Source organism: Nerophis lumbriciformis, linkage group LG07, assembly GCF_033978685.3.
Source record: "Nerophis lumbriciformis linkage group LG07, RoL_Nlum_v2.1, whole genome shotgun sequence".
NCBI lineage: Eukaryota > Metazoa > Chordata > Actinopteri > Syngnathiformes > Syngnathidae > Nerophis > Nerophis lumbriciformis.
In genome coordinates this window covers 10,376,544-10,390,805 of record NC_084554.2, presented here as the reverse complement: position 1 = coordinate 10,390,805, position 14,262 = coordinate 10,376,544, and the positions used below count along the sequence as shown (strand labels likewise).

Sequence of the window (14,262 nt, the reverse complement as noted above, 5' to 3'; positions counted from 1 at the left end):
TGGTAGACTAATTGTTAAAATAAAATAATACAAAACCTCCCAATAATGTCTGATTCAATGCTAAAAACGTTATGACAGAATGTGTGATTTACAATATTAAAGGGGAACATTATCACAATTTCAGAAGGGTTTAAACCATTAAAAATCAGTTCCCAGTGGCTTATTTTATTTTTCGAAGTTTTTTTTCCAAAATTTTACCCATCACGCAATATCCCTAAAAAAACGCTTCAAAGTGCCTGATTTTAACCATCGTTATATACACCCGTCCATTTTCCTGTGACGTCACATAGTGATGCCAATACAAACAAACATGTCGGATAGAATAGCAAGGTATAGCGACATTAGCTCGGATTCAGACTCGAATTTCAGCGGCTTAACACTGTCTGATAAGATAATTACTAACAACTATGAACTAGGTTTACAGCATATGAAATACATTTGGCAACAACATGCACTTTGAGAGTGCAGACAGCCCATTTCAGGCGCGCTAAGAACATATATTTTTCCTTGATTTCAGCACTCAGGTTAACCATACCTAAATAGACACAAATAGACTGCCCGAATGTACTCGAATGATTGAAAAAAATAAATGTTTTTAAGCTAAATTATTGGTAAACACAGTTTATGTATAATAATTTACGTAAAACCGCGAGTAATGAATAAAGTTTTCATTACCACGAGTAATGAATAAAGTAAATTCATATATTCTGTAGACATACCCTCATCCGCTCTCTTTTCCTGAAACCTGATCTGTCCAGTTTTGGAGTTGATGTCAGCAGGCCAGGGAAGCTAGGGTCGATATTCTTCTCTTGATCATCTTCGGTGGCATAAGGGACGGTGTGAGCCAAGACATCCAGGGTGTTTAGCTCGCTCGTCTGCGGGAACAAACTGGGACGTCGATGTGAATGACTATGAGAAACCTTGGAGAGGACCGCATATGTGGGTAACCCCCCCCTCTAGGGGAGACCGGATGCAATGGACGTCGAGTGGGTCTGACATACTACTGTAAAAGTCCAGTCCATAGTGGATCTAACATAATAGCGAGAGTCCAGTTCATAGTGGATCTAACATAATAGTGAGAGTCCAGTCCATAGTGGATCTAACATAATAGTGAGAGTCCAGTTCATAGTGGATCTAGCATAATAGTGAGAGTCCAGTCCATAGTAGATCTAACATAATAGTGAGAGTCCACTCCATAGAGGATCTAACATAATAGTGAGAGTCCAGTTCATAGTGGATCTAACATAATAGTGAGAGTCCAGTTCATAGTGGATCTAGCATAATAGTGAGAGTCCAGTCCATAGTGGATCTAGCATAATAGTGAGAGTCCAGTCCATAGTGGATCTAACATAATAGTGAGAGTCCAGTCCATAGTGGATCTAACATAATAGTGAGAGTCCAGTCCATAGTGGATCTAACATAATAGTGAGAGTCCAGTCCATAGTGGATCTAGCATAATAGTGAGAGTCCAGTCCATAGTGGATCTAGCATAATAGTGAGAGTCCAGTCCATAGTGGATCTAACATAATAGTGAGAGTCCACTCCATAGAGGATCTAACATAATAGTGAGAGTCCAGTCCATAGTGGATTTAACATAATAGTGAGAGTCCAGTCCATAGTGGATCTAACATAATAGTGAGAGTCCAGTCCATAGTGGATCTAACATAATAGTGTGAGTCCAGTCCATAGTGGATCTAACATAATAGTGAGAGTCCAGCCCATAGTGGATCTAACATAATAGTGAGAGTCCAGTCCATAGTGGGGCCAGCAGGAGACCATCCTGAGCGGAGACGGGTCAGCAGCGCAGAGGTGTCCCCAACCAGCCAGCACTTCATCCATGGCCACCAAAAGATCAGATTCCAGTCGGATTCAGGACTACCTCCTGGTGTGGCCTGATTATGATGCCAAAAGATCAGATTTGAAGCACTTTGGTTCATACCGACCATTGTTCTCTAAATCGTGTGCCAGTTAGTTAGCCTTGCGAACATTCCATCAATGATTGTGTGAGCATTAAAGGTGTCCCAAATTTTTCACTACCGTTGTTCTCTGTTTGACTAATTTCACTTGATCAAACTTTTTCTAACATTCGACACTACAAAATGATTAAAGTATGTATAATTTCTGCTGATATTGGATCAGATCACCATCGTATCGGTAGTGAAAAAGTTTGGGACACCTTTAAAATTTGCCTAGGTCTGGTTTAGACTAAAGTCACATTTGAAAAGATCAGATTCCAGTCGGATTCAGGACTACCTCCTGGTGTGGCCTGAATCTGATGCCAAAAGATCCGATTTGAAGCACTTTGGAGTGTTAAGACTGGCAAGAAAAATCAGATCTGTGTCACTTGAGGACAAAAACAATCAGATTTGGTGTGCAGTGTAAACGAGGCCATTGAATCCTTCTATTGCCATCCTTAGGAATTGTCTTTGGCAGCAGAGCAATGTGACATTTCCTGCATAGCCGATTCTAAAACCACTGAGCCATTTCTCTTCGTTCTTTCTCCCATCTCTCTTTATTTGCTTTCAACAAAGTCCCTAGACACGTGTTCAGTGTTACAATTTCCCAATAATTCCCACATTAAAAAAAACGTTCACCTTTCTTTAAAATCCTTTCGACAACTGCCGAGCCTTGTTGGTGAAAGACGCAGTGCTGGTCCTAACATTAATCGTGTCAAGATAACAAGTTATGTTGTGACTTTCCAAACACCGGGTTTGCCAATGATATATTCTTTCTTAGAAGTCCATTGCTGTTTCACTGCGACGATGCATCATGTATGTGAAAGATTTGTAGTATATTTGTAGCCTCTTGGATCCATGAGAAGAAGAATAGTAGACGTGGGAATGAGGAGGCTACAAACAGTAGAGCATGTGAACTTAATTGGAACTCCACATGGAACTGCTTTCTTTTGAAGTTGACTGATTCTAGAAATGGCTTCACAGATATAGCAACAGTGTTATTTGAAAGCCTTGCAGGTTAGATAGACTTGATCATACGTTCTAGATCAGGGTTGCCCAAAGTGGAGACCGGGGGCTGTGGTGGTTCTTTGGTCAAAAAGTTGAATAGATGATGTTTTACAGATCATCTTCAAGCCGTTTTCTGACAGTCGCTTCTGGATTCTCCGTTTTGTGGGCGGTCCTATTTACGTGGCTCACCTTCCGTAGCGTCTTTTCCCCGTCATCTTTGTTGTAGCGGTGTAGCGTGCAAGGACGGGAGTGGAAGAAGTGTCAAAAGATGGAGCTAACTGTTTTAATGACATTCAGACTTTACTTCAATCAATATCCGTGGCTCACTAGTGAAAATGTGTCCCGTGAAAAACTGTCCGACCGGAACTCTCTAATAACTAAAGTTCCTTGGGTGAATAATTAAAAACTCACTACACCGGTATGTTTTAGCACTTCCATGGCGAGTTTACTGACAGATATAAGTAAGAACTTTACACTACTTTATATTAGAAATGGCAACAGCGGAGGATGAATGTCCCATAACAAGAAGATAGAGAAAAAGAAGAAGCTTATCGACCACGGACTACAAAGGCGAAGGCACGCAGATTTTCAGGACTTATGCAGATCCCAAATACAGATCAGCAGGTATCATAAGGTAAGAAAAGTTGCTTTTGCATAATATTGCGGGGGAAAAAACGCCAGATAATATGAATTACCTTATACACACACCATAATAATACTCCTATGTTGAAGCACAGTACAGTCCATCAAGCGTTGTGGCTTCATAGCTTACCAAAGTCCTAAAGAAGCTAGATATACGTAATAAGTGTCCTTACTTGAACAACATTGCCTTCTAAAACCGCACATTTGTCAATATCAACAAGTATGAAATAATTATAGTTGCATATGACTTATACGTACATTCAAAGTCTACAAAGCAGTATCCAGGATCCACATCATTCAACTTACTGTGCCATGCGCTCAACCTAATTTATTTTTGTGATCATTAGGTGTCGCCAAAATCAGTTACCATTCCAATTCAATTCAAAGACTGATTAAGTCAATTCCAGACGGTCAATAATACAGTAAATAGGTTCGTGTTTTTCATACCGACAATTGTTCTCTGTTTGACTCATTTCACTTGATTCAATATTCAAGATTGTTTATTGTCATATGCACAGTTAAAGGGGAACATTATCACCAGACCTATGTAAGCGTCAATATATACCTTGATGTTGCAGAAAAAAGACCATATATTTTTTTAACCGATTTCCGAACTCTAAATGGGTGAATTTTGGCATATTAAACGCCTTTCTATTATTCGCTCTCGGAGCGATGACGTTGTGACGTCACATCGGGAAGCAATCCGCCATTTTCTCACTTTCGTCGGAGGGTGTAACAACACGAACAGGGACGGATTCAAGTTGCACCAGTGGCCCAAAGATGCGAAAGCGGCAAGAAATTGGACGAAATGTGTTCAAAATACGAGGCTGTGGGGAAAGCCGACGAAATGGTCAGTCGTTTGTTCCGCACACTTTACCGACGAAAGCTATGCTACGACAGAGATGGCAAGAATGTGTGGATATCCTGCGACACTCAAAGCAGATGCTGACATCAACTCCAAAACTGGACAGATCAGCTTTCAGGAAAAGAGAGCGGATGAGGGTATGTCTACAGAATATATTAATTGATGAAAACGTTATTCATTACTCGCGGTTTTACGTAAATTATTATACATAAACTGTGTTTACCAATAATTTAGCTTAAAAACATTTATTTTTTTCAATCATTCGAGTACATTAGGGTAGTCTTGTGTAATGCTGTATTTTGTGTCTATTTAGGTATGGTTAACTTGAGTGCTGAAATCGTGGAAAAATATATGTTCTTAGCGCGCCTGACATGGGCTGTCTGCACTCTCAAAGTGCATGTTGTTGCCAAATGTATTTCATATGCTGTAAACCTACTTCATAGTTGTTAGTTTCCTTTAATGCCAAACAAACACATACCAATCGTTGGTTAGAAGGCGATCGCCAAATTCGTCTTCGCTTTCTCCCGTGTCGCTGGCTGTCGTGTCGTTTTCGTCGGTTTCGCTTGCATACGGTTCAAACCGATATGGCTCAATAGCTTCAGTTTCTTCTTCAATTTCGTTTTCGCTACCTGCCTCCACACTACAACCATCCGTTTCAATATATGCATAATCTGTTGAATCGCTTAAGCCGCTGAAATCCGAGTCTGAATCCGAGCTAATGTCGCTATACCTTGCTGTTCTTTCCGTCATTTTTGTTTGTGTTGGCATCACTGTGTGACGTCACAGGAAAATGGACGGGTGTATATAACGATGGGTAAAATTTTGAAAAAAACTTCGAAAAATAAAATAAGCCACTGGGAACTGATTTTTAATGGTTTTAACCCTTCTGAAATTGTGATAATGTTCCCCTTTAAACAGACAGTTTGCCGTACAATGAAAATCTTACTTTGCTAGTCCACCCTTCAACAAGTCACACGGTATTTAGCTAAAAATAAAAATAGAAATGTTATATGCAAGGCACAGTGAGTAACATAACATTATTGCACATTCTGATTGACAGTCAACAGTATAAATATGGAGGTGACATTTGGTCACAGCGTCAGTTAAAGTGTCTTTAGTGATCAAAGGTAAAAAGTGTTTACAGTGATGGTTCACAGTTCGGGGGTGGTCAGGGTAGCTGTCTTTTGGTCAAAGGATAAAAGTAAAAAGGGGGGGGGGGAAGCTAGCATTCACAAGCCTGATGGCCTGTGGGTAGAAACTGTTTGTCAGTCTCGTAGTCCTGGATTTCAGGCTCCTGTATCGTCTGCCTGATGGTAGGAGGCTGAAGAGACGGTGTACTGTCCTTTATGATGTTGTGTGCTCTCCTGGTGGCCCTGGTAGAGTACATGTCCTGTAGTGAGGGGAAGGCTGCTCCTGATATGTACTGATCAGTTTTAATCACTCGCTGGAGTGCCTTCCTGTCCTTAGCAGTGCAGTTTCCATACCAGACCGTGATTGAGCTGGTAAGGACACTCTCAACCGTACTTCAATAGAAGTTGCTGAGAATTTTGGGTGGCATGCCAAATTTTCTCAGCCTTCTTAGGAAGTACAGTCGCTGCTGGGCTTTCTTTATTGTTTGTTCGGTGTTGTGATCCCAGGCGAGGTCCTCGCTGATGTGGGTCCCGAGGAATTTAAAGGTTTTCACTCTGTCCCCCCTATGTACAGAGGTGTGTACTGTGCAATCCTTCTCCGTGGGTCAATAATCATCTTCTTGGTCTTGTCTGTGTTCAAGGAGAGATTATTATCCTGACACCAGGCCACCAGTTTCGCTCCCTCCCTTCTGTACGCTGCCTCAGCTCCCCCGGTGGTCAGTCCGACGAGTAGGGTTGGGTATCGTTTGAATTCGAACGATTCCGATTCTTTGTTTCGATACCGATTCCTGACGATTCTCGATTCCAATTCTTCTTGTACCATCTATGTGTTTGACAGGTAGTCCCTGGAAGGTGGTATGTATTTTGGGTTGAGAGTTTTCACCATATCCCTGCAAACATAAACAAACATGTAATGTTGCTGTTACTGTTTAGCCCAGTATCAATTAGCTTAGCTCTAACGTTATTGCTTAACTAACCTAAATGTTGGAGATTCCACCTCTGAAAAGGGATGCAGTATTTTGACTATGTGTGCAGTGACCTTTCTGTGGCACTCTTCCGTCTGTGGCACCGACATCTTCCCCATTGCCGCTACGGTGAACGGAGTACGCTGAGCACATCGCGGAGCCTGGGTAGCAGGTTGTAAATTGTCTATGAAAAAATACGCGGGCTAATTTGTTAGCTGCCTCGACGTTGGCGCAAAACACATTATTTATTGCATATATATTGTTTTACTTACCGGATTCGGACTGCAGTGCAGTCACCGAGGTGCCAGGCTGGGCGTCAGGAGGACGGTCAGTGCAGCGCGTCGAAGACGGGACACGCATTTATTTGTACTCCATGAACTCGGAGGTGCTTCATCATGTTCGACGTGCACCCTCCTTAGCACGAAACAGTCCTGTCGCACATGTTACATTTCGCCGATATTTCATTTTTTTTAGTAAAATAAAGTCACACTTTCGACCGCCGACGCCCGCTATCCATGCTTGACTGACTCGCTCGGCTACATAGACTCGGCTATGCTAACACTTCCGGCGGTGGGCGCTTCTTCGTTGGTGTTCAGCGGCTTATTCTTCCGGTCGGCGGACTTATTCTTTTTTTCCGGTCGGCGGACTGGGTATCGAAACTCCATCCATCTTCTTCCGCTTATCCGAGGTCGGGTCGCGGGGGCAGCAGCCTAAGCAGGGAAGCCCAGACTTCCCTCTCCCCAGCCACTTCGTCCAGCTCTTCCTGTGGGACCCCGAGGCGTTCCCAGGCCGGCCGGAAGACATAGTCTTCCCAACGTGTCCTGGGTCTTCCCCGCGGCCTCCTACCGGTCGGACGTGCCCTAAACACCTCCCTAGGGAGGCGTTCGGGTGGCATCCTGACCAGATGCCCGAACCACCTCATCTGGCTCCTCTCCATGTGGAGGAGCAGCGGCTTTACTTTGAGCTCCTCCCGGATGACAGAGCTTCTCACCCTATCTCTAAGGGAGAGCCCCGCCACCCGGCGGAGGAAACTCATTTCGGCCGCTTGTACCCGTGATCTTGTCTTTTCGGTCATAACCCAAAGCTCATGACCATAGGTGAGGATGGGAACGTAGATCGACCGGTAAATTGAGAGCTTTGCCTTCCGGCTCAGCTCCTTCTTCACCACAACGGATCGATACAGCGTCCGCATTACTGAAGACGCCTGTCGATCTCACGATCCACTCTTCCCTCACTCGTGAACAAGACTCCGAGGTACTTGAACTCCTCCACTTGGGGCAAGATCTCCTCCCCAACCCGGAGATGGCACTCCACCCTTTTCCGGGCGAGAACCATGGACTCGGACTTGGAGGTGCTGATTCTCATCCCAGTCGCTTCACACTCAGCTGTGATCCGATCCAGTGAGAGCTGAAGATCCTGGCCAGATGAAGCCATCAGGACCACATCATCTGCAAAAAGCAGAGACCTAATCCTGCAGCCACCAAACCAGATCCCCTCAACGCCTTGACTGCGCCTAGAAATTCTGTCCATAAAAGTTATGAACAGAATGGGTGACAAAGGGCAGCCTTGGCGGAGTCCAACCCTCACTGGAAACGTGTCCGACTTACTACCGGCAATGAGGACCAAGCTCTGGCACTGATCATACAGGGAGCGGACTGCCACAATCAGACAGTCCGATACCCCATACTCTCGAAACTAGGAATCGAAATTTAAACTTTTGAACGATTCCGGGAGAATCGGAAAGTTAGTCCCGGTTCCAATCGATACTCGATACCCAACCCTACCGACGAGCGTAGTATCATCTGCAAACTTGATGATACTGGTGTTGTTCTGGGAGGCCACACAGTCGTGATCGATGATCAAACTTTTTCTAACATTCCACACTACAAAATGATAAGAGTATGTATAATTTCTTCTGATATCGGATCAGATCACCATCGTATCGGTAGTGAAAAAGTTTGGGACACCTTTAACGCTCACACAATCATTGATGGAATGTTCGCAAGGCTAACTAGCTGTCTAACGACTTGTCATTTATCATTGATATTGGTACTAAATATAGAAACGTTTTGGTTATTTGTGTTTCATGCTTAAAATTGCTGTGTTTGGCACATTTAATTTCACTTGGGCCCAGTTTCAGGCACCCATGTTCTCGATAAATCAGTCCTTTTATGGCTTGTATCGTGTGATGTAGTCTACATTAAGGGTAGTCAAGCCACTGTTGGCAGGGGTGGTAAGAAATCCAAATTATATGTGTGAGGGTTGGCTGTCGACCACAAAAGTCAGAGTAAAAAGTTCAGACTTGGTTGGGTTAACCATAACCGCAGACTAATTACAATGTTGCTTCTGTGTCGTGCACACCGTCAACGAGTGGCTAGCATGACTCTCCCAGCTAGGCACCTACATTGTACCTTGTCCAAACTATACATCCATGTTCACTTTCTTTGGATCACTTCCCGTTGGTTCCATGTCATCAGAGCAAAGCTACCAGAATGATCCGTCTCCTTAACTTTCCCATATCCAAAAGCTATGCTCCCAACAGGTTTACATTTGAATCCAGGAATGACTCTCTCTTTCCCTCTTTTTTTGTCTCCCATCATGTTTCCAGGGAATGACTTGTTCCTGGTCGCGGTCCATGAACTTGGCCACGCACTGGGACTGGAACACTCCAACGACCCCACGGCCATCATGGCTCCTTTCTACCAGTACATGGACACTGAGAACTTCAAACTACCTCTGGACGACCTGCAGGGTATCCAGAAGATTTATGGTGAGGCCAGATCTTTGATAGCAATACTTCACCCTACGCAGGGTCCACATAGCAGAACATACAAAAAAAGGTACTAATTACTATAGGATACAAACCCCAAAACCAGTGAAGGTGACACGTTGTGTAAATGGTAAATACAAACAGAAAACAATGATTTGCAAATCCTTTTCAACTTATATTCAATTGAATAGACTTCAAAGACGGGATATTTAACGTTCGAACTGGAAAACTTTGTTATTTTTTGCAAATATTAGCTCATTTGGAATTTGATGCCTGCAACATGTTTCAAAAAAGCTGACACAGGTAGCAAACAAGACTGATAAAGTTGAGGAATGCTCATCAAACACTTATTTGGAACATCCCACAGGTGAACAGGCAAATTGGGAACAGGTGGGGGCCATGATTGGGTATAAAAGCAGCTTCCGTGAAATGCTCAGCCATTCACAAACAAGGATGGGGCGAGGGTCACCACTTTGTCAACAAATGCGTGAGCAAATTTTCCAACAGTTTAAGAACAACATTTCTCAACCAGCTATTGCAAGGAATTTAAGGATTTCACCATCTACGGTCCGTAATATCATCAAAAGGTTCAGAGAATCTTGCCCCAAGTGGAGGAGTTCAAGTACCTCGGAGTCTCGTTCACGAGTGAGGGAAGAGTGGATCGTGAGATCGACAGGCGGATCGGTGCGGCGTCTTCAGTAATGCGGACGCTGAATCGACCCGTTGTGGTGAAGAAGGAGCTGAGCCATCCAGTTAGTTACTGACAGTGATATCCTTTACACACTGATGTCACTTGTTGATGCAGTACAGCCTGAGGGACCGAAGGTCACGGGCTTATCTGCTTTCGTGCAGTGATTTCTCCAGATTCTCTGACACCTTTGATGATATTACGGACCGTAGATGGTGAAATCCCTAAATTCCTTGCAATAGCTGGTTGAGAAAGGTTTTTCTTAAACTGTTCAACAATTTGCTCACGCATTTGTTGACAAAGTGGTGACCCTCGCCCTATCTTTGTTTGTTTGTTCATGGAATCTACTTTTATACCCAATCATGGCACCCACCTGTTCCCAATTTGCACCTGTGGGATGTTCCAAATAAGTGTTTGATGAGCATTCCTCAACTTTATCAGTGTTTATTGCCACCTTTCCCAACTTCTTTGTCACGTTTTGCTGGCATCAAATTCTAAAGTTAATGATTATTTGCACAAAAAAAAATGTTTATCAGTTTGAACATCAAATATGTTGTCTTTGTAGCATATTCAACTGAATATGGGTTGAAAATGATTTGCAAATCATTGTATTCCGTTTATATTTACATCTAACACAATTTCCCAACTCATATGGAAACGGGGTTTGTAGATGAAGCCATCAGGACCACATCATCTGCAAAAAGCAGAGACCTAATCCTGCAGCCACCAAACCGGATCCCCTCAACGCCTTGACTGCGCCTAGAAATTCTGTCCATAAAAGTTATGAACAGAATGGGTGACAAAGGGCAGCCTTGGCGGAGTCCAACCCTGGATTTGTCATATTTGTAGATTTTCTGTAGATGTTTTTTTGTCATCTCGTGCTCAGTTTGTCATCCAAGTTGGTTGGACAAGACTGAGTTGTTCCTCATAGATGTTGAGACTGTAGACCAGTTACACTCCACTGAAATGACAGCGGGCTGTCACACGAATGGCTGCACACACACACACACACACACACACACACACACACACACACACACACACACACACACACACACACACACACACACAAAAGAACCTGCCATCTGTTTACATGACCAGGGTACGTACCTTTGGGAGTGACAGACCTGGGCAAGCGATCAAATCTCTCCTCATCCCTCTTGTGTTTTGACTTCTCTCCATCCAGCCCCTCCTTTGTTCTTGAGTTGAAGGGCAGGACAAGTGACAGCAGCTTCTCTCAGAGCAATCTTTCTCTATTCCCTCAGCCATTGGCCCCTTTCCCTTTCCCCCCCGCCCCCCATGGCAGCGTTCCATGTTGAATCAAAATAAGGTCAGTGGCGGGACCTCCAGAGATGGGATCAATGCGAAGTTGTGTAGAAGGTTGAGCAGGAAAAGTAGTGTATGGTGGATGTCTTTACTCTGCAGGCCAAAGTGGCCTCAATTGGATGTTTGCCAGCTGACTGTTTACACTGCAAGTAAAATGGGATGTTTGTCCGACTCCAGTGTAAACGCGCACAGACCCCAATGTGGTCCCAATGTGGTCCCAATGTGGTCCCAATGTGGCCCCAATGTAGCCCCAATGTGCTCCCAATGTGGCCCCAATGTGGTCCCAATGTGCTCCCAATGTGCTCCCAATGTGCTCCCAATGTGGTCCCAATGTGCTCCCAATGTGGTCCCAATGTGGCCCCAATGTGCTCCCAATGTGGTCCCAATGTGGTCCCAATGTGATCCCAATGTGATCCCAATGTGGCCCCAATGTGCTCCCAATGTGCTCCCAATGTGGCCCCAATGTGCTCCCAATGTGGCCCCAATGTGCTCCCAATGTGGTCCCAATGTGCCCCCAATGTGCCCCCAATGTGGCCCCAATGTGGTCCCAATGTGCTCCCAATGTGGCCCCAATGTGCTCCCAATGTGGCCCCAATGTGCTCCCAATGTGCTCCCAATGTGCTCCCAATGTGCTCCCAATGTGGTCCCAATGTGGCCCCAATGTGCTCCCAATGTGGCCCCAGTGTGGTCCCAATGTGGCCCCAATGTGATCCCAATGTGGCCCCAATGTGCTCCCAATGTGGCCCCAATGTGGCCCCAATGTGGCCCCAATGTGCTCCCAATGTGCTCCCAATGTGGCCCCAATGTGCTCCCAATGTGCTCCCAATGTGCTCCCAATGTGGCCCCAATGTGGCCCCAATGTGGTCCCAGTGTGCTCCCAATGTGCTCCCAATGTGCTCCCAATGTGCTCCCAATGTGGCCCCAATGTGCTCCCAATGTGGCCCCAATGTGGCCCCAATGTGGCCCCAATGTGGTCCCAATGTGGTCCCAATGTGCTCCCAATGTGGCCCCAATGTGCTCCCAATGTGCTCCCAATGTGCTCCCAATGTGGCCCCAATGTGCTCCCAATGTGGCCCCAATGTGCTCCCAATGTGCTCCCAATGTGGCCCCAATGTGGCCCCAATGTGCTCCCAATGTGCTCCCAATGTGGCCCCAATGTGCTCCCAATGTGGCCCCAATGTGGTCCCAATGTGCTCCCAATGTGCTCCCAATGTGCTCCCAATGTGGCCCCAATGTGCTCCCAATGTGCTCCCAATGTGGCCCCAATGTGCTCCCAATGTGGCTTTAATGTGGTCCCAATGTGCTCCCAATGTGGCCCCAATGTGCTCCCAATGTGGCCCCAATGTGCTCCCAATGTGGCCCCAATGTGCTCCCAATGTGGCCCCAATGTGCTCCCAATGTGGTCCCAATGTGGCCCCAATGTGCTCCCAATGTGGCCCCAATGTGCTCCCAATGTGGCCCCAATGTGGTCCCAATGTGCTCCCAATGTGGCCCCAATGTGCTCCCAATGTGCTCCCAATGTGGTCCCAATGTGGTCCCAATGTGGCCCCAATGTGCTCCCAATGTGGCCCCAATGTGGCCTGGACGTCACTTGCATGTGCACTTCGATAAAGTGAAAACAAAGGAAGTTGACCGAGAGGAAGTCGCTACTACTACAAAATAAAATAAAAGTCGCAAAGCCCTAAAAATTAGTGTTTTTTTACGTGAAAGTAAATGAAACTAATATAATGTGTGGATGGTTGTATGTAGTTACCGCATCCTTTCATTTTCTCAAAACTTGACGTGTGTATATTGTACATATTACATAATGTTATGAAGGTGTCTGTTACTACATTATATATATACTTACAGTGTGTATATTGTACATATTACATATTGTTATGAAGGTGTCTGTTACTACATTATATATATACTTGCAGTGTGCATATTGTACATATTACATATTGTTATGAAGGTGTCTGTTACTACATTATATATATACTGGCAGTGTGTATATTGTACATATTACATATTGTTATGAACGTGTCTGTTACTACATTACATATATACTTACAGTGATAATATTGTACATATTACATATTGTTATGAAGGTGTCTGTTACTACATTATATATATACTTGCAGTGTGTATATTGTACATATTACATATTGTTATGAATGTGTCTGTTACTACATTATATACATACTTGCAGTGTGTATATTGTACATGTTACATATTGTTATGAAGGTGTCTGTTACTACATTATATATATACTTACAGTGTGTATATTGTACATATTACATATTGTTATGAACGTGTCTGTTACTACATTACATATATACTTACAGTGTGTATATTGTACATATTACATATTGTTATGAAGGTGTCACTACATTGTATATAGACTAGCAGTGTGTATATTGTACATATTACATATTGTTATGAAGGTGTCACTACATTGTATGTAGACTAGCAGTGTGTATATTGTACATATTACATATTGTTATGAAGGTGTCTGTTACTACATTATATATATATACTTGCAGTGTGTATATTGTACATATTACATATTGTTATGAAGGTGTCTGTTACTACATTATATATATACTTACAGTGATAATATTGTACATATTACATATTGTTATGAAGGTGTCACTACATTATATATAGACTAGCAGTGTGTATATTGTACATATTACATATTGTTATGAAGGTGTCTGTTACTACATTATATACATATACTTGCAGTGTGTATATTGTACATATTACATATTGTTATGAAAGTGTCTGTTACTACATTATATATATATACTTACAGTGATAATATTGTACATATTACATATTGTTATGAAGGTGTCTGTTACTACATTATATATATACTTGCAGTGTGTATTGTTATGAAGGTGTCTCTTACTACATTATATATATACTTGC

At 43.6% G+C, this 14,262-nt stretch overlaps 1 protein-coding gene across 4 annotated transcripts in view; it reads left to right on the top strand.

Annotated features, from left to right (window-relative positions):
• Positions 1-14,262, top strand: part of LOC133609843 (matrix metalloproteinase-16-like) — a 303,619-nt gene that overhangs the window by 204,881 nt on the left and 84,476 nt on the right. For all 4 annotated transcript variants that reach the window (XM_061965852.1, XM_061965851.2, XM_061965850.2 and 1 more), the window contains one exon: positions 9,174-9,335. In XM_061965852.1, coding sequence (XP_061821836.1) covers positions 9,174-9,335 — 162 coding nt within the window. The remainder of the gene's footprint in view (positions 1-9,173; positions 9,336-14,262) is intronic.